This window comes from Amblyraja radiata, chromosome 8, assembly GCF_010909765.2.
Source record: "Amblyraja radiata isolate CabotCenter1 chromosome 8, sAmbRad1.1.pri, whole genome shotgun sequence".
NCBI classification, from domain to species: domain Eukaryota; kingdom Metazoa; phylum Chordata; class Chondrichthyes; order Rajiformes; family Rajidae; genus Amblyraja; species Amblyraja radiata.
In genome coordinates, this window is record NC_045963.1 from 74,394,884 (window position 1) to 74,416,291 (window position 21,408).

A 21,408-nucleotide genomic window follows, 5' to 3' on the forward strand; every position below is an offset into this window, starting at 1 on the left:
CTCTGTCTGCGTGACTCGTTTTCACCTTTCCCCACAGCCAACAATGGACCATTGTGGGCTCCAACTTTCCTTGATCCTCGCTGCTGCCTTTGATATGTTCTCTTGCATACCTTTCGCTAATTTGTTCCACGCATCTTTTCTTATCGTCTGTTCCCCCCCTCCCCCCCGACTCTCAGTCTGAAGAAGGGTTCCCACCCAAAACGTCACCCATTCCTTCTCTCCAGAGATGCTGCCTGTCCCTTATTTTTTTTTTTTTTTCAAAATAGACTTTATTCAATTAATAAATATATACAATTCATGAACCATCCGGAAAAAAAATTCATCCGACATTTTCGGAGACTATACAAATTGTTCAGTTCAGAGATGCTGCCTGTCCCGCTGAGTTACTCCAGCGTTTTGTGTCTGTCTCCGATTTAAACCAGCATCTGTAGCCCTCCCTTACATATCATGTGTTGAAACCATGCCTGCCACTGAATGTGTGAGACTGCTACATTGTTAAGAAGCAGGGACATCACATCCAGACACACACACACACACAGAACACAGGATGTTCTATACCTCAAGATACAGCAGCCTGACCCCTTGTGCCCCAGTTATGAAGCAATACTGGTATAAGAAACATAGAAAATAGGTGCAGGAGTAGGCCATTCGGCCCTTCGAGCCTGCACCGCCATTCAATATGATCATGGCTGATCATCCAACTCAGTATCCTGTACCTGCCTTCTCTCCATACCCCCTGATCCCACAAGGGCCACATCTAACTCCCTCTTAAATATAGCCAATGAACTGGCCTCAACTACCTTCTGTGGCAGAGAATTCCACAGATTCACCACTCTGTGTGTGAAAAATGTTTTTCTCATCTCGGTCCTAAAAGATTTCCCCCTTATCCTTAAACTGTGACCCCTTGTTCCGGACTTCCCCAACATCGGGAACAATCTTCCTGCATCTAGCCTGTCCAACCCCTTAAGAAATGTGTAAGTTTCTATAAGATCCCCCCTCAATCTTCTAAATTCTAGCGAGTACAAGCCGAGTCTATCCAGTCTTTCTTCATATGAAACTCCTCACATCCCAGGAATCAGTCTGGTGAACCTTCTCTGTACTCCCTCTATGGCAAGATCACCAATGTCCACCAGTTTCTGGAACAGTGCAGGAAGGAACTGCAGATGCTGGTTTACACCGAAGATAGACACAAAATGCTGGAGTAACTCAGCGGGACAGGTAGCATCTCTGGAGAGAAGGAATGGGTGACGTTTCAGATCGAGACCCTTCTTCAGACTAGTTCGGGATAAGGGAAACGAGAGATATAGACGGTGATGTGGAGAGATAAAGACTCTCTACCTGAAGAAGGGTCTCGACCCTAAACTTCACCCATTTCTTCTCTCCAGAGATGCTTCCTGACCCGCTGGGTTACTCCAGCTTTTTTTTTGCAAAAAATATGAAACCACCATTTGTGTGTTGACTTCACAACAGGGCAGAAGAACTTCAGGTGATCGGATTAATAATCTAAAGGTGCCCAGCATATTTTTGAACCCAAATAATGTGCTTTGGAAAATAGGCACAAAGTGCTGGAGTAATTCAGCGGGTCAGGCAGCATCTCTGGAGAACGTGGACAGCTGAAGTCTAAAGAAGGGTGCCGACCCGAAATGTCACCTATCCGCGTTCTCCAGGCATGCATGCTGCCGGACCGGCTGAGTTACTCCAGCACTTTGTGTCCTTTTTGTGTAAAACCGGCACCTGCGGTTCCTTGTTCCGTCCTCACCACCAATGTTGCACTTAGTCACCAGTTGCCTGGAATCAGACTGTACTTCCTGACATTGACCACCGCGTGGCGCTGTGCCTCAGCTGATGCTGATAACCCAGGCTGATCACAGAGTTGCTGCCTCACAGCGCCAGGTTCGATCCTGACCACGGGCGCTGTCTGCACGGAGTTTGCACGTTCTCCCCGTGACCGGCGTGGGTTCTCTCCGGGTGCTCCGGTTTCCTCCCACACTCCAAAGAAGTCCGGGTTTGTAGGTTAATTGGCTTCGGTAAAAGTGTAAACTGTCCCAGGTGTGTGTGGGGTATCTGCACACCTTTAGAGTGTGGGAGGAAATCGGAGCACCTGGAGAAAACCCACGCAGGTCACAGGGAGAACGTGCAAACTCCGGACAGACAGCATAGAAACATAGAAAATAGGTGCATGAGGACGCCATTTGGCCCTTCGAGCCAGCACCGCCATTAATTGTGATCATGGCTGATCGTCCCCAATCAGTAAACCCGTGCCTGCCTTCTCCCCATATCCCTTGATTCCGCTAGCCCTAAGAGCTCTATCTAACTCTTTTAAATTCATCCAGTGATTTGGCCTCCACTGCCCTCTGTGGCAGAGAATTCCACAAATTCACAACTCTCTGGATGAAAAAGCTTATTCTCATCTCAGTTTTAAATGGCCTCCCCTTTATTCTTAGACTGTGGCCCCTGGTTCTGAATTCCCCCAACATTGGGAACATTTTTGCTGCAACTAGCTTGCCAAGTCCTTTTATAATTTTATACCTCATCCTTCTAAACTCTAGTGAATACAAGCCTATTCTTTTCAATCTTTCCTCATGTGACAGTCCCGCCATCCCGGGGATCAATCTCGTGAACCTACGCTGCACTGCCTCAATCACAAGGATGTCCTTCCACAAATTAGGAGACCAAAACTGCACACAATACTCCAGATGTGGTCTCATCAGGGCCCTGTACAACTGCAGAAGGACCTCTTTACTCCTGTACTCAAATCCTCTTGTTATGAAGGCCAACATGCCATCAGCTTTCTTCACTGCCTGCTGTACCTGCATGCTTACTTTCAGTGACTGATGTACAAGGACACCCAGGTCTCGTTGCACTTCCCTTTTTCCTAATCTGACACCATTGAGATAATAATCTGCCTCCTTGTTCTTGCCGCCAAAGTGGATCACCTCACATTCATCAGTGATTCCCTACCTGGGGTCATATGCCCCAAAGGGGCCATGGCAAATTTCAGGGGGGCTACAGAAAAATTTGGGGATTTAGGGGGCCACAGGTTCAATGTAGGGTGCCACTTTTTTTCCGCTAATAATGTCAGGGGGGGGGCACAGAAAATTTAAAGAGCCCAAGGGGACCACGTTCTCCAGAGATGCTGCCTGACCCGCTGAATTACTCCAGCACTTTGTGTCAATTTTCCCAAGGTTGGGATCTACATTATACTGCATCTGCCCACTCACTCAACCTGCCAAGTCACCATATAACCATATAACCATATAACAATTACAGCACGGAAACAGGCCATCTCGGCCCTACAAGTCCATGCCGAACAACTTTTTTCCCTTAGTCCCACCTGCCTGCACTCATACCATAACCCTCCATTCCCTTCTCATCCATATGCCTATCCAATTTATTTTTAAATGATACCAACGAACCTGTGCCGCCACCACTTCCACTGGAAGCTCATTCCACACCGCTACCACTCTCTGAGTAAAGAAGTTCCCCCTCATGTTACCCCTAAACTTCTGTCCCTTAATTCTGAAGTCATGTCCTCTTGTTTGAATCTTCCCTATTCTCAAAGGGAAAAGCTTGATCACGTCAACTCTGTCTATCCCTCTCATCATTTTAAAGACCTCTATCAAGTCCCCCCTTAACCTTCTGCGCTCCAGAGAATAAAGACCTAACTTATTCAACCTATCTCTGTAACTTAGTTGTTGAAACCCAGGCAACATTCTAGTAAATCTCCTCTGTACTCTCTCTATTTTGTTGACATCCTTCCTATAATTAGGCGACCAAAATTGTACACCATACTCCAGATTTGGTCTCACCAATGCCTTGTACAATTTTAACATTACATCCCAGCTTCTATACTCAATGCTCTGCAACCTCCTAGCATCCTCCTCGCAGTTCACACTGCCACCCAGCTTTGTGTCAGCTGCAAGTCAGGATCGAACCTGCTGTCAGAATCGAGCCCGAGTCTCTGGTGCTGTGAGGCAGCAACTCTGGGATTTGGGATGTTGGTTATGCTTCCATGTGCACAAAGACTTTGTGTGTCTGTCACTTTCTGCTTACTCTTCCTGAGTGAACGCTCTGCAGATATAACAAGCGACAACTCAGCCGTATCTATCCCAAGGGGACGCGGGTGGATTCCTCCAACTACATGCCTCAGGTATTCTGGAATGCCGGATGTCACCTGGTGGCCCTGAACTTCCAGACGTTAGGTGAGTTGCACGCATTCCGAAGATTCTGACAGGTACAGCGCGGAAACACCGAGCCCGTGCCGACCAGCGATCTCCCGCACATCAACACTACCCTACACACACTAGGGACAAGCCAATTAACATACAAACCTGTACGCCTTTGGTGTGTGGGAGGACACCGAAGATCTCGGCGAAAACCCACTCGGGTCAGTTTCGGGTTTAGTTCAGTTTCGGTTTAGTTTGTTGTCACGTGTACCGAAAGCTTTATAACATTCACGGATGTTACGACAGGCTGGATCCCGCATGGCTAGCGTCCACAGTCACTCACGGGTCACTCACTCAAGACATGGAGCCCTGAGGGGGAGGTGGGGGGGGGGCGGCAGGGTGGCGCAGCGGTAGAGTTGCTGCCTTACAGCGCCAGAGACCCAGGTTCGATCCTGACCACGGGTGCAGTCCGTACGGAATTTGTACGTTCTCCGGGTGCCCCGGTTTCCTCCCACATTCCAAAGACGATAGACAATAGGTGCAGGAGTAGGCCATTCGGCCCTTCGAGCCAGCACCGCCATTCAATGTGATCACGGCTGATCAACCCCAATCAGTACCCCGTTCCTGCCTCCTCCCCACATCCCCTGACTCCGCTATCTTTAAGAGATATCTATGAGACGTTATCTCCGTTATCGCTCAGACGTACAGGTTTGTAGGTTCATTGGCTTTGTTGAAACTGTAAATTGTCCCTAGTGTGTTTGATAGCGTTAGTGTGCGGGGATCGCCGGTCGGCTCAGACTCGGTGGGCCGAAGGGCCTGTTTCCGTGCTGTATCGCGAAGCGAAACCTTTCTTTAAAAACTAACTGAAATGTTTTGTTTCTGTGGCGAATGCTTTGCACAGACCTGGCCATGCAGCTGAACATGGGGATGTTCGAACACAACGGGAAGAGCGGCTTCCGCCTGAAGCCAGAGTTCATGAGACGAACGGACAAACACTTTGACCCTTTCACCGAGAGCACAGTTGACGGCATCGTGGCCAACACCCTCTCAGTGAAGGTACGGTAGCACAGCGGAGGTAGAGTCGCTGCCTCACAGCGCCAGAGACACAGGTTCAATCCCGACTACGGGTACACTCTGGAGTTTAGAAGGGGGTCTTATTGAAACATGTAGGATTATTAAGGGCTTGGACACGCTAGAGGCAGGAAACATGTTCCCGCTGTTGGGGGAGTCCAGAACCAGGGCCCACAGTTTAAGAATAATACCCCTGTCCCACATAGGAAACCTGAACGTAAACCTCTGGAGACTTTGCGCCCCACCCAAGGTTTCCGTGCGGTTCCCGGAGGTTTTTTTCAGTCTCCCTACCTGCTTCCACTACCTGCAACCTCCGGCAACCACCTGCAACCTCTGGGAACCGCATGGAAACCTTGGGTGGGGCGCAAAGTCTCCAGAGGTTTCCGTTCAGGTTTCCTAAGTGGGACAGGGGCATAAGGGGTAAGCCATTTAGAATGGAGACAAGGAAACACTTTTTTGCACAGAGAGTTGTGAGTCTGTGGAATTCTCTGCCTCAGAGGGCGATGGAGGCCGGTTCTCTGGATACTTTCAAGAGAGAGCTAGATAGGGCTCTTAAAGATAGCGGAGTCAGGGGATATGGGGAGACGGCAGGAACGGGGTACTGATTGGGGATGATCAGCCATGATCACATTGAATGATGGTGCTGGCATGAAGGGCCGAATGGCCTACCCCTGCACCTATTGTCTATTGTCTATTGCTCCCAAGTGCCCAAAATAATACTGCAAGGTATAGCTAGACAAAATAATATAATATGCCGACAGTATCTAGCCTAAACATAAATGGCTCCTACAGTGTCTATCTGGAGTTGATCTCCAGGGGCTGTTTGACTGGGACTCAAGGGCAACAATGGTGACATCTCCAATGTGATGTTTTTTATTAATCTTCCCTTTCAGGTTATCTCTGGTCAGTTTCTTTCTGATAAGAAGGTTGGGACGTACGTGGAGATCGACATGTTTGGTCTACCGGTGGACACAAGACGGAAGGCCTTCAAAACGAAAACTTTGCAGAACGCGGTGAATCCTGTCTGGGAGGATGAGCCCATTGTGTTTAGGAAGGTTTGTACTGTGGTCCATTGTTAAAGTCCATTTTTTTATTTTTTATTTTCTTTTTATTAGAAGTACAGTAAATTACAATAATACACATCAGATATATCTTATTACATTTGTTGTACCACTTCGTTTTTCGAGCTTTAAAAAAGATAGAAATAAAAGAAGTAAGGAAAGTGAGAAAGAATCGTGAAGGTGCAGGAAAGTGTTGGGAAAGGAAAGCCCCTTAGGGAGGAAGTTAGAGAAGGAAGTAAAGAAAGGAAACAAGACCCTAGAAAAAAAAGAAAAAAAAGGAAAAACAATCGTTCTATTGTAACACAAAACTCGCGTTTTTTTGTTTTTTTTTAATTTATTTTATACCCCCCGTTACCAGATCCTGGTACCATTTATATTTAAAATTACTATTACACCTTCAATCAAGACTTTTTTCAGAGCTCCAAGTACAATGATCTAGGAGGTTGCTCCACAAACAAAAATTAATCTACTTACATACAGCATTTTCTGCTGATGTGTTCTTTACTGTTGCAGGCAATAGACAATAGGTGTAGGAGTAGGCTATTCGGCCCTTCGAGCCAGCACCACTATTCACTGTGTTCATGGCTGATCATCCCCAATCAGTATCCCATTCCTGCCTTCTCCCCATATCCCTTGACTCCACTATCTAACTCTCCTGAAAGCATCCAGAGAACCAGCCTCCACTGGCAGCAAATTTTACAGATTTACAACTCTCTGATGCAGTTTTTCCTCATCTCTGTCCTAAATTCTTATTCTTAAACTGTGGCCCCTGGTTCTGGACACCCCAGGCACTAAAGCACTTTTCCTTCTTCCGAACAATAATAAATCAAGCACCTCCGAAAGGCACAGCAGAGTGAACACAGCCCAATTCCACCTCATTACTGATAAGATTGCTAAACACTTCAACTCCCCTTCCCATTCCCACACTGACCTTTCTGTCCTGGGCCTCCTCCATTGTCAGCGGGTACGTCGGAGCTCGGGGACGTCTCTTAGCGGCTGGTAACGCTAACGGCAGGTACTCGGGAAGACTGGTGAAGATTTTTCAACCCGTTGAAAAATGTCCACGAGAGCCCCGAGTACCGACGAGTGGCCATTACCGTAAATCTCCGAGTTCGAATCAGGGCAAACTCGGGAGAGCTCTTGGAACGAACTCGTACCGTGGGACAGGGGTTTAAGGCTCATGTGTAGGGAGGAACTGCAGATGCTGGTTTATACCATAGATAGACTCAAAATGTTGGAGTAACTCAGCGGGTCAGGCAGCATCTCTGGAGTGAAGGAATGGGTGCGACGTTTCTGGTCGAGACCTTTCTTCAGACTGGTTAGGGATAAGGGAAACGAGAGATATAGACGGTGATGTGGAGAGATAAAGACTCTCAGCCTGAAGCAGATGCTGGCTTACACCAAAGGCTCATCCTTGATGATGCTGTTGGCCTTGCCGTGGCAGCGTGAGGTGTAGATGGAGTCTGAGTGAATGATTTGAGTCAAGTCACATGGGCTCGCACTTTAACCCCTTTCAACCATTCTGTGGAAGCGTTTTGTCAATGAAAGCCAGAAATCTGAAACGGAATCAGCAGGTAGCCTGTAGCTGTGGAGATACAAACACAATTGGCAACACTGGTGGATAGGGTGGTACAGAAGGTCTTTTGACATCCTAGCCCTCACTAGACCAATGTTATGAATATTGATTTCTCAATTTTCATGTAATTTAATTCCCTCTCTCTCCATCCCTCCATCCCTTGTCATCCCGCCAGTTCTACTGTTTGTATCCCCCCTCGTTACCACCTCCTCTGCAGGCAACAATGGACCATTGTGGGCTCCTTGGCCATCGTTGCCGTCTCTGATTTGTTCTGCACCTTTTCATAGGCAAGAGGTCGCCAATTCCTTCTCTCAATAAGACAACAGACAATAGGTGCAGGAGTCGGCCATTCGGCCCTTCGAGCCAGCACCGCCATTCAATGTGATCATGGCTGATCATCCCCAATCAGTACCCCGTTCCTGCCTTCTCCCCATATCCCTTGACTCCCCTATTTTTAAGAGCCCTATCTAACTCTCTCTTGAAAGTATCCAGAGAACCTGCCTCCACCGCCCTCTGAGGCAGAGAAAAATCCACAGACTCACCACTCTCTGTGAGAAAAAGTGTTTCCTCGTCTCCGTTCTAAATGGTTTACTCCTTATTCTTAAACTGTGGCCCCTGGTTCTGGACTCCCCCAACATCGGGAACATGTTTCCTGCCTCTAGCGTGTCCAAACCCTTAACTCTTCACACTGTGTTTTTGATTTTCTGTTTTTGGATTGAATTCTGTTTTTAATTTGTGTCTCTGTGATGTCTTTATTACTTGTTATATTCCGATTATATGTTTTTATTCCGATTACTATGTAAGGTGTCCTTGAGATGTCTGAAAGGCGCCCATTAAATAATTTTTTTTATTATTATTATTAACAATCTTATACGTTAATAGACAACATCTCCATGGATGCTGCCTCACCCGCTGAGTTTCTCCAGCATTTTGTGTCTACCTTTGATTTTACCAGCATCCGCAGTTCTTTCTTAAACACCTCCGGATAGATCCAGGGACAGTTTTATCCCGGCTGTTATCCGACAACCGAACTGTCCTGTCACCAAAGGTAGACACAAAATGCTGGAGTAACTGGGTGGGTCAGTCAGCATCTCTGTCGTCGGTGCTGGCTCTGATCTTTTCTGTACCTCTTCACATCTGTCGCCTCCCTCTCCCCCGAGAGACTCTCAGTCTGAAGAAGGGTCTCGACCCGAAATGTCACCCACTCCTCTCCAGAGATGCTGCCTGTCACGCCGAGTTACACCAGCACTTTGCGCCTATCTGCGGTGTGAACCAGCACCTCCAGTTCCTTCCTGCGCACACTGAGTTTTATTTTAGTTCCCTGTGCCCTCCACAGGGCAAGGGAAGGACGTAGCACTTTGTCACAGTTAGTTCAGAAGTGCCAGCATCGTTGATTAAGAGTTCACTCGTGAGGGAGCTGAGTCGGCATTTGTTTCGGGCCGTTGAGCTGGAACATGGCGGAACTGCTGACTCAGCATCCATTAATCCCCGGGCCAATGTCAACAGCTCCTTATTCCCGCTGTCCTCATTGTACTCCCACCTCCGCACCACAAGCGATCGTCTAAAACAAGGTCACTTCACTCACGTATGGGGAGAAGGCAGGAGAATGGGGTCAGGAGGGAGAGATAGATCAGCCATGATTGAATGGTGGAGTAGACTTGATGGGCCGAATGGCCTAATTCTACACCTATCACTTATGAACTCACACCAAGTCCCACAGTCACCCTGGGCTCTCAGCTATGCACCCACATTGCTAATTGAGGGCCTAACATAGACACAAAGAAGGGTCTCGACCCGAAACGTCGCCTCTTCCTTCGCTCCATAGATGCTGCCTCACCCGCTGAGTTTCTCCAGCATTTTCGTCTGCCTTCGATTTTGCCAGCATCTGCAGTTCTTTCTTAAACACAAAGTGATAGAGTAACTCAGCGGGACAGGCAGCATCTCTGGAGAGAAGGAATGGGTGACGTTTCACGTCGAGACCCTTCTTCAGACTGAGAGTCAGGGGGAGAGGGAGACACAGAGATATGGAAGTGCGGGGTGTGAAAACAGGACAAAGGGAATGGAGATCTAGTTGGGACATGTTGCTCGGTGTGGGCAAGTTGGGGTGAAGGGCCTGTTTCCACACTGTCACTCTATGACTCTATGACATTTCAGGTCGTGCTGCCATCATTGTCTTCCTTGAGGATCTCTGTCTATGAAGAAGGAGGTAGATTCATTGGCCACAGAATAATGCCCGTGCAAGCCATCCGTCCAGGTAAGACCAATACACGAGTGAGTGAATGAATGAATGAATAGTGAGAGAGTGGATGTGGAGAGGATGCTTCCACTAGTGCGAGAGTCCAGGACCAGAGGGCACAGCCTCAGAATTAAAGGACATTCCTTTAGGAAGGAGATAGGGAGGAACTTCTTTAGTCAGAGGGTGGGGAAACCTGTGGGATTCTTTGCCACAGACGGCTGTGGAGGCCAAGTCAATGCATGTGTTTAAGGCAGAGATAGATAGATTCTTGATTAGTACGGGTGTCAGAGGTTATGGGGAGAAGGCGGGGGAATGGGGTTAGGAGGGAGAGATAGATCAGCTATGATTGAATGGTGGAGTAGAGTTGATGGGCCGAATGGCTGAATTCTGCACTTATGAGTTATGAACTTTTGAATGAATGAATGAATGAATGAATGAATGAATGGATGAATGAATGAATGAATGAATGAATGAATGAATGAGTGAATAAATTAATGAGTGAATGAATGAATGAATGAATGAGTGAGTGAGTGAGTGAGTGAGTGAGTGAGTGAGTGAGTGAGTGAGTGAGTGAGTGAGTGGGTGGGTGGGTGGGTGGGTGGGTGGGTGAGTGAGTGAGTGAGTGAGTGAGTGAGTGAGTGAGTGAGTGAGTGAGTGAGTGAGTGAGTGAGTGAGTGAATGAATGAGTGAGTGAATGAGTGAATAAGACTTCATTGTCATGTGCATAGTACCTACTGTAGGTATTGTGAAAAGCTTTGCTTTTGCAGACAACCCTGGCTGTACACGTGTTATCTCGTGTCTACTCGCTGATAAAGTTACGAAAGTACCGAACTATCCTATCTATTGCCTGCAGCCGCACGTAGCAGCAAACCTCCCCTCCCCCCACAACGCCAGGTCCCCCTTCGTTCTCGGCGCGCACCCCCCCCCCCCCCTTTCCTCTCCTCAGCCCCCCCTTTGTTCCGTTAGTTATAGAGTGATACAGTGTAGAAACAGGCCTGTAATGGCAATTTCAACGCCCATCTGCATATCAAAAGCCCACCCCAAGCGTACAAAATAATTCTGCAAGAAATATCTGGACAAAACAATAAAATATGCGAACAGTAACTAGCCTAGGCATAAATGGCTCCCACAAGGCCCTTCGGCCCAACTCGCCCACACCGTCCAACAATCTTCTTCTTCTTGCGTATGGCGTGCACAGCCTAAAGTTGTAGGACAACTTGTTCTATTTGATCTTATTGGGACGACAGATGGCACAATGGGCTAAGTGTTCGGCTGGCAACCTGAAGGTAGCTGGTTCGAATCCCGCTTGGAGTGCATACTGTCGTTGTGTCCTTGGGCAAGACACTTCACCCACCTTTGCCTAATTATGTGAAGCATTTTGGGGTCAATGCAAGTTGACTAAAAATGTGCTATATAAATAAAGAAATTTAAATTTAAATTTTTTAAATTTTATTTGATTGTGCACGCCGGGTTGATTGCATTCGTCGAAACAAGGCGGACCACGTGAAGGTTGCAATCTCCCACCCCGGCCAACAATGTCCCAGCTATACTAGTCCCACCTGCCTGCGCTTGGTCCATATCCCTCCAAATCTGTCCTATCCATGTAGTTGTCTAACTGTTTATTAAACGTTGGGGTAGTCACTGCCTCAACTACCTCCTCTGGCTGCTGGTTCCATACACCCACCACCCTTTGTGTGTAGTTCTCGACGTCACCTCTGACCCGCCAGGCAGGTCCCCCTTCATTCTCCGACAGTCCTCCTCTCTCTCCGACATGCTCCTATCTCTACATTGCTCAGTGTTTCCCCCCCGTGACCCTGGAAATTTCTCCGAGATTTTGTCTGAAACGTTGCAGGTTATCGCTACATCTGCCTGAGGAATGAGCGGAACCAGCCGTTGATGCTCCCTGCAATCTTCGTCTACATCGAGGTTAAGGATTATGTCCCCGACACCTTCGCAGGTAAAAGCAGCCGTTTAGTTCGCTGACTCTCGTGAGGAATAGGGGCGGCAGGGTGGCGCGCCGGTAGAGTTGCCGCCTCACAGCGCCAGAGACCCGGGTTCGATCCAATAGACAATAGCCAATAGGTGCAGGAGTAGGCCATTCGGCCCTTCGAGCCAGCACCGCCATTCAATGCTGATCATTCCCAATCAGTACCCCGTTCCTGCCTTCTCCTCATATCCCCTGGCTCCGCTATTTTTAAGAACCCTATCTAGCTCTCTCTTGAAAGCATCCAGAGAACCTGCCTCCATCGCCCTCTGAGGCAGAGAATTCCACAGACTCACCACTCTCTGTGAGAAAAAGTGTTTCCTCGTCTCCGTTCTTAATGGCTTACCCCTTATTCTTAAACTGTGGCCCCTGGTTCTGGACTCCCCCAACATCGGGAACATGTTTCCTGCCACTAGCGTGTCCAAATCCTTAATAATCTTATATGTTTCAATGAGATCTCCCCTCATCCTTCTAAACCCCAGAGTGTACAAGCCCAGCTGCTCCATTCTCTCAGCATATGACAGTCCCACCATCCCGGGAATTAACCTTGTAAACCTACGCTGCACTCCCTCAATAGCAAGAATGTCCTTCTTCAAATTAGGGGACCAAAACTGCACACAAAACTCCAGGTGTGGTCTCACTAGGGCTCCGTACAACTGCAGAACTAACTATCCCAACTATGATTGCTGTCTGCACGGAGTTTGTACGTTCTCCCCGTGACCCGCGTGGGTTTTCTCAGAGATTTTCGGTTTCCTCCCACACTCCAAAGACTTGTAGGTTTGTGTGTGAAAGAACTGCAGATGCTGGATAAAATCGTAGGTAGACAAAAAATACTGGAGTAACTCAACAGGTGAGGCACCATCTATGGAGAGGAATGGGTGATATTTAGGTATGAATGAATGAAAACTTTATTGTCATTCAGATATACACCTAGACACAGTGCACCTTGAACAAAATTTTGTTGCATTTGACTCTCCAATCAGGTAAATAGTAAAAGTAAAAGTGCTAGGTGCGTCCATAAAAATGCCTCATGTGCATGGTTCTGTAAAATAAATATATATAAAAAGTTTTTTTTTTTTAAAAAGTGTCGATATTTTAAAAGTTCTAGCCTCGGTTTTTTTGATTGTTCAGTAATCTTATGGCCTGGGGGATGAAGCTGTTGCAGAACCTGGTTGTCCCGCTCTTCATGCTGCGGTACCTCCTCCCAGAGTTAAGCAGTATAAACAGTCCGAATTGTGGGTGTGTGGGGGCTCTGGTAATGCCCTTAGCTCTAATCAGACAGCGCTTGTACCCCATGTCCATGATTGAAGGAAGAGAAGTCCCAATGATTTTTTCCGCTGTCCTCACCACTCTCTGAAGGCACTTCCAGTCCGCAGCTGTACAGCTGCCGCACCACGTAGAGATGCAGCTGGTCATGACCGACTCAATTGTGCTTCTGTAGAAGGTGGCGAGGATGGGAGGGTGGAGGTGTAAACTTCTCAACCTGCGGAGGAAGTACAACCGCTGCTGTGCCCGTTTTGCCAGAGATGTAATGTTTGTGGACCAGTTTAAGGTGTCCGTTATATGCACCCCCAGGAACTTGATCTTTTTCACCTGCTCCACTGCTGAGTTGTTGATGCAAAGTGGAGTGTGACTGGGCTGAATTTTCCTTCTGAAATCGACGACAATCTCCTTGGTTTTGTTCACATTTAGGAGAAGGTTGTTCCTGCTGCACCAGCTCACGAGCTGTTCCACCTCCTCTCTATATGCCTGGTCGTCGTTATTGCGGATGAGGCCCACTACTGTTGTGTCATCCGCGTATTTGATGATATGGTTAGTAGTGGACCTGGCGACACAGTCATGTGTCATCAATGTGAAGAGCAGCGGACTCAGGACACAGCCCTGAGGGGATCCGGTGCTCAGTGTGATGACCGAGGAGGTGTTCTTCCCCACCCGCACAGACTGGGGTCTTTCAGAAAGGAAATCCAGGATCCAGTTGCATAGTATGGTATTGAAACCTAGGGGTGCCAGTTTGCTCACCAGATGCTGGGGGATTATCGTGTTAAATGCTGAGCTGAAATCAACAAACAGCATCCGCACGTGGGTGTTCCTCTCCTCCAGGTGTTGTAGGCTCAGGTGGACTACAGAGGAAATAGCATCCTCTGTGGAGCGGTTCGGGCGATAAGCAAACTGGAACGGGTCAAAACTGGAGGGGAGTTTAGAGACCATGTGCTGCTTAATAAGCCTCTCAAAGCACTTCATTATTATTGGTGTGAGTGCTACGGGGCGGTAATCATTCAGTATGTGAAGAGGAAAAAATAGTTAAGACCACAGTTGGACCCTTGACGACTGAAAAAGGTGAATTTATTATGGGGAACAAGGAAATGGCAGACGAGCTGAACAGGTACTTTGGATCTGTCTTCACTAAGAAGGACACAAACAATCTCCCTGATGTACTAGTGGCCAGAGGATCTGGGGTAACGGAGGAACTGAAGGAAATTCACATTAGGCAGGAAATGGTGTTGGATAGACTGATGGGACTGAAGGCAGATAAATCCCCAGTGCCTGATGGTCTGCATCCCAGGGTACTTAAGGAAGTGGCTCTAGAAATCGTGGATGTATAGGTGATCATTTTCCAATGTTCTATAGATTCAGGATCATTTCCTGTGGATTGGAGGGTAGCTAATGTTATCCCACTTTTAAAGAAAGACAGGAGAGAGAAAACAGAGAATTATAGACCAGTTAGCCTGACATCGGTGGTGGGAAAGATGCTGGAGTCAATTATAAAAGATGAAATAGCCACACATTTGGATAGCAGTGGCAGGATCGGTCCAAGTCAGCATGGATTTACGAAGGGGGGAATCATGCTTGACTAATCTTCTGAAATTTTTTGAGGATTTAACTAGGAGAATGGACAAGGGAGAGCCAGTGGATGTAGTGTACCTGGACTTTCAGAAAGCCTTTGATAAGGCCCCACATAGGAGATTAGTGGGCAAAACTAGAGGACGTGGGCTTTCTCCCAGATCTGCGGTTTCCTCCCACACTCCAGAGATGTGCAGGTTTGTAGGTTAATTAGCCTGGTGTAAATGTAAAATTGTCCCTGTGTAAGAAAGAACTGCAGATGCTGGTTTAAATCGAAGGTAGACACAAAATGCTGGAGTAACTCAGCGGGTGAGGCAGCATCTCGGGGGAGAAGGAATAGGCAATGTTTCGGGTTGACACCCTTCTTCAGACAATTGTAACTTGTCCCTAGTGTATGTGGGATAGCGTTAATGTACGGGGACCGCTGGTCGGCGCGGACTCGATGGGCTGAAGGGCCCGTTTCCGCGCCGTATCTCCAAACTAAACGAAACTGATTTAACTTGCGTAAACGTTAACAGTTCGATTTCCTTTACCGCTACAGATGTGATTGAGGCCCTGTCTAACCCAATTCGATACGTGAATCTGATGGAGCAGAGAGCGCAGCAGCTCGTGGCTCTGACACTGGAGGACGAGGAAGAAGAAAAGAAAGACGTAAGCAACACCTTCCCCCTTGTTCAGTGCCCAGCGGCGGCACGGTGGCGCAGCGGTAGAGTTGCTGCCTCACAGCGCCAGAGACTCGGGTTCGATCCTGACTACGGGTGCTGTCTGTACGGAGCTTGCATGTTCTCCCCATGACCTGCGTGGGTTTTCTCCGGGATCTCCGGTTTTCTCCCACACTCCAAAGACGTACAGGTTTGCAGGTTAGCTGGCTTGGTGTAAATGTACAAATTGTCCCTAGTAGTGTGCAGGAAAGTGTTAATGAGCGGGGATCGCTGGTCGGCGCGGACTCGGTGGGTTAAGGTCTTGTTACCGCGCTGTATCTCTGAACTAAAACAAACTACACAGCACTGGGTTTAAGCCCAAAAAACCCCAATGACTTGAATTCCAACCTGCACATGATGTGGAGTTTGCATGTTCTCCCTGTGACCACATGGGTTTCCTCCCATATCCCAAAGAAATGCGGGCATGTGGGTTAGTAGGGCTGATGTAAAATTAGCTCTCGTGTACACGTAGGGAATGAATGAGAAAGTGGAATAAACATGAACTAATGGTGATCGATGAGGTACAAAACTCTGACATTTTCGCCGCCTCCAACGGGATCCCACCACTGGCCACATCTTCCCATCTCCTTCTCTTTCGACTTTACGCAGAGACCACTCCCTCTGTAACTCCCTGGTCAATTCATCCCTTCCCACCGAAATCACCCCCTCCCCTGGTGCTTTCCCTTGCACTTCAACTCCCCCTCCTATTCCGATTCCGACCTTTCCGTCCTGGATCCTCCTCCATGGCCAGAGTGAGTCCCACCGCAAATTGGAGGAGCAGCACCTCATATTTTGCTTGGATAGTTTACACCCCAGCGGTATGAACATTGACCTCCAATTTCAGGTAGTCCTTGCTTTCTCCCTCTTTCCCCTCCCCTTCCCAGCTCTCCCACAGCCCACTGTCTCCGCCTCTTTCTTTCTTCTTCCCGCGCCCCCTCCACCCCCACATCAGTCTGAAGAAGGGTCTCGACCTGAAACGTCACCTATTCCTTCGCTCCTTAGATGCTGCCTCACCCGCTGAGTTTCTCCAGCATTTGTATCTACCTTTAATGGTGATCGGTGATCGGCATGGACTCAGTGGGCCTATGGATGACGAGTGATGGAGCTGTGCTAACTCCAGGCCTTGTGAATGTTTGTGAACGGCACTGTTAATGTAAAGTATTGATTTAACAGCGCTGAAACAGGCCCTTTGGCCCACCGAGTTCGCGCAGACCGGAAATCCCCGCACACTAGCACTAAAACTCAAACTTTGTGTTGGCCAACACCAGCAAAAGAAGGGTCCCGACCTGAAACGTCACCCATTCCTTCTCTCCAGAGACGCTGCCTGTCCCGCTGGGTTTCTCCAGCATTATGTTTCCACCTTCAGTGTAAACCAGCATCTGCAGTTCCTTCCTACACGTAATGTTTTTAAGGACCATTCATAGTCACAGAGTGATACTACGTGGAAACAGGCCCAACTTGCCCACACCGGCCAACATGTCCCAGCTACACTGGTCCCACCTACCCACGTTTGACCCATATCCGTCCAAACCTGTCCCATCCACGTACCTGTCCAACTGCTTCTTAAACGTTGGGACAGTCCCTGCCTCAACGACCTCCTCTGGCAGCTCGTTCCATACACCCACCACCCTTAGTTTGGTTTAGTTCAGTTCAGTGCTGAGGTATTTTCGGTGTGAACCAGCAGTTCCTCCCCGCACCACCGTGTGCACCTCAGGCTTATAATTGGAATTTCGGGTCGAATGATCATGAGACAGGTTACTGCTCTGGTGCATAAAATATGACCAGTGAAGCAGGCTCAGTTAATTGCCTCTCAGAGTTCCCTCTCTTCCACTGGAAGGGGAAGTATAAATTGCTGCAGACAGGCCTGCACAAAAACTGAGGTGACAATTCATTTTCATGCCCAAGTTAACAATTGCACGGTCGATGTGATACATCCATGAATCAACTGGACATAGTGTAATTTTCCAGAGTAAGTTTGTTCTTTGAGTCCGTCAGTAAATCTAGTCTTTGCGCAACATTCTACCATATGACCTTGACCAATTATCCCCGCGTCTGTCTGATGCAGAATCGTTTTTTAATATGGTTCACCATTTAGTTCAGTTAGAAACATAGAAACATAGAAATTAGGTGCAGGAGTAGGCCATTCGGCCCTTCGAGCCTGCACCGCCATTCAATATGATCATGGCTGATCATCCTACTCAGTATCCCGTACCTGCCTTCTCTCCATACCCTCTGATCCCCTTAGCCACAAGGGCCACATCTAACTCCCTCTTAAATATAGCCAATGAACTGGCCTCGACTACCCTCTGTGGCAGAGAGTTCCAGAGATTCACCACTCTCTGTGTGAAAAAAGTTCTTCTCATCTCGGTTTTAAAGGATTTCCCCCTTATCCTTAAGCTGTGACCCCTTGTCCTGGACTTCCCCAACATCGGGAGCAATCTTCCTGCATCTAGCCTGTCCAACCCCTTAAGAATTTTGTAAGTTTCTATAAGATCCCCTCTCAATCTCCTAAATTCTAGAGAGTATAAACCAAGTCTATCCAGTCTTTCTTCATAAGACAGTCCTGACATCCCAGGAATCAGTCTGGTGAACCTTCTCTGCACTCCCTCTATGGCAATAATGTCCTTCCTCAGATTTGAGAAATACAGCGCGGAAACAGGCCCTTCGGCCCACCGAGTCCGCGACGACCACCAGCCATCCCCGCACGCCGTCCTGCACGCACTGGGGGACAATTCACACATTTTTACAGAAAGCCAATTAACCTACAAACCTGTATGTCATTGGAATGTGGGAGGAAACCGGCGAACCCGGAGAAAACCCACGCAGGTCACACGGGGGAGGACGTACAAACTCCGTGCAGACAGCACCTGCAGTCAGGATCGAACCGGGGTCTTTGGCGCTGTGAGGCAGCAACTCTACTGCTGTGCCACCGTGGGTTGGAGTTTATTGGTTCAAACATTTCTGATCCTTATTTTCCTTCGCTTTGTATTTTGTAATTTTGTGAAGAGGTGGGGGGGGGGGGGGTTATTCATTTCAGGTTTAACTAAAGCCTCATTTGTCATAAGGTCAGAAGGTCATAAGTGATAGGAGCAGAATTAGGCCATTCGGCCCATCAAGTCTACTCCGCCATTCAATCATAGCTGATCTATCTCCACCCTCCTAGCCCTTGGCTCTTGCCACGTCCCATTCGCCTTAGAGTTTTGAAGTGTGTCTTGTAGTTGCTGCCTTACAGCACCAGAGATCCGGATTCGTTCCTGACCTCGGGTGCTGTCTGTATGGAGTCTGTACGTTCTCCCTGTGACCGCGTGGGTTTTATCCGGGTGCTCCGGTTTGTTCCCGCACTCCTAAAGACATAAAGGTTTGCAGGTTAATTGCAGGCTTCGGTAAAAAGTTGCAGTGTCCCGGGTTTGTGTTATATAGCGCAAGTGTACGGGGTGATCGCTGGTCGGTGCGGACTCGGTGGGCTGAAGGGCCTGTTTCCACGCTGCATCTCTAATGTCCAGAGTCTGATTATTACTAACGACTACTAAGTGGTCAAGATGCACCTTCATCGCCCCAGTCCCCCTGTCTGTGTGGCTTATTGGCACACCTGGCGGAGTTGCTGACTCACAAAACCAAAGACCCGGGTTCGATCCTGACCTCAGGTGCTCTCTGTGTGGAGTTTGCATGTGACCTCCGGGTGCTCCGGTTTCCACCCACTTCCCAAAGACGTGCAGGTTTGTAGGCTAATTGGCCTTTGTAAATTGGCCCGAGCGTGTAAGGGAGTGGAAGATAATTCTCAGAATGGCAGGCAGTGACTAGTGGGATACTAGTGGGAGCGCAGCAGAATGGGGTTCGGAGGGAGAGAAGGATCAGCCATGATTGAATGGCGGAGTGGACCTGATGGGCCGAATGGCCTAATTCTACTCCTCACGATCACTTTCAACTTACAAGGGGCAATCTTATAGAGGTGCACAAAATCATGAGAGGAATAGATCGGGTAGACGCACAGAGTCACTTGCCCAGAGAACACAGGTTGAAAGTGAGGGGGAGAAAGATTTAATAGGATTTAAAAGAGTGGTGGGTGTACGGAATGAGCTGCTGGAGGACGTCGTTGAGGCAGGGACATAGAAACATAGAAACTAGGTGCAGGAGTAGGCCATTCGACCCTTCGAGCCTGCACCGCCATTCAATATGATCATGGCTGATCATCCTACTCAGTATCCCGTACCTGCCTTCTCTCCATACCCCCTGATCCCTTTAGCCACAAGGGCCACATCTAACTCCCTCTTAAATATAGCCAATGAACTGGCCTCAACTACCTTCTGTGGCAGAGAATTCCAGAATTCCAGGGACTATCGCAACGTTTAAGAAACATTTGCACATGTACATGTATTGGGCAGGTTGAGAGGGATATGGGCCAAACGCAGGCAGGTGGGGCTAGAGTAGATGGGAGTTAGACACAAAATGTTGGAGTAACTCAGCGGGACAGGCATCAAGCATCTCTGTGTGGCTGGGACGTTGATCGGTGTGGGCAAGTTGGGCCGAAGGGCCCGTTTCCGCGCTGTATGCCTCTATGAGCACATCAAAGATGCTGTACACACACTGTAACGTGCTTAGGGGCGTCAGTCTGTGTAAAGGCATTGTGTCAATGCGACTCATTTTGTTAAATGTGCCTAATTATCTGAAGAGCCTTGACAGTGGCTGCTTGCAATTGTCCTACCCATTGACCAGTGGGGGTATGTTTAAAAAGCCTCTTGAAGCTGGTTTGTGATTGGCGATTGGCTAGCAGGACTTCCCTCCGTTGGTTGCCAGGGAACATGTTTCAGTCGCTCGAACGATAACTGGAGGATTTTTGGTGACTCAGAGCTTTTTGAAAAGAGACTGGAAAAAAAAAACACCTCAGAATTTCCCCCATTTTGATGAAGGCCATGCATGCAATGCCCAGAGACGACGAGATGCCTCGGGCAATGGCCACCATTAATCTGGATTCAAGCCCAGATAACAGCCCACAGGTGGAGGACAGAGCAGCGCTTGACTCCGTGAGTATCTCAGCCCATTTTCTCAAGCCGAGGGAGTCTCTTGCTTTTGGGGAAGGATGTGCTCGTTGCCTAATTGTCCCGACACTCCACTTCGAATGTAAAGGTCTATTTGTTCTGACTGACCTCTCGGGTCGCCGAAACGCTTGTAGCGTTCGATTAAGCCGAGTCAGATTGGGAAAACGGGTCAGCTGTTTATTTTTCACTCAGCGAGTCCCGAGGCGGAAAGTCTCGGGCGGTCACGGCGGCGCAGCGGTAGAGTTGCTGCCTTCCAGCCCTCGCAGCAGCGCCAGAGACACGGGTTCGATCCCGACCACGGGCGCTGCCTGTACGGAGTTTCTACGTTCTCCCTGTGACCTGCATGGGTTTTTCTCCGAGATCCCACACTCAGAAGACATACAGGTTTGTAGGTTAATTGGCTTGGTATAAATGTAAATTGTCCCTAGAGTGTGTGTGTGTAGGATAGTGTGAGTGTGCAGGGATCGCTGGTCGGCAGGGACTCGTTGGGCCGAAGGGCCTGTTTCCACGCTGTAACTATAAACTAAATGAAACAGTTGCCTGATTGACTGGAATTAATTCATTGGATATAATGAAGAGTCCGTTTTTCATTTGGCCTGGACAGAGCAAGGCAGTGTGACAATGTATATGACATTTTTGGTCAAGACCCTTCTTCAGATCTGAAATGGCAGCTATCCATGTTCTCCGGAGATGCTGCCTGACCCACTGAATTACACTGCTGAACATTGACTTCTCC

At 48.4% G+C, this 21,408-nt stretch overlaps 1 protein-coding gene across 1 annotated transcript in view; it reads left to right on the forward strand.

The window, feature by feature from the left end:
* Nucleotides 1–21,408, forward strand: part of plcb1 (phospholipase C beta 1) — a gene marked incomplete at its 5' end in the record, with an annotated part of 446,201 nt that overhangs the window by 354,806 nt on the left and 69,987 nt on the right. Inside the window, 6 exons of the mRNA XM_033026421.1 lie at nt 4,078–4,202; nt 5,068–5,222; nt 6,131–6,292; nt 10,029–10,128; nt 11,963–12,067; nt 15,477–15,586. Of these exons, the coding sequence (XP_032882312.1) occupies nt 4,078–4,202; nt 5,068–5,222; nt 6,131–6,292; nt 10,029–10,128; nt 11,963–12,067; nt 15,477–15,586 (757 nt within the window). The remainder of the gene's footprint in view (nt 1–4,077; nt 4,203–5,067; nt 5,223–6,130; nt 6,293–10,028; nt 10,129–11,962; nt 12,068–15,476; nt 15,587–21,408) is intronic.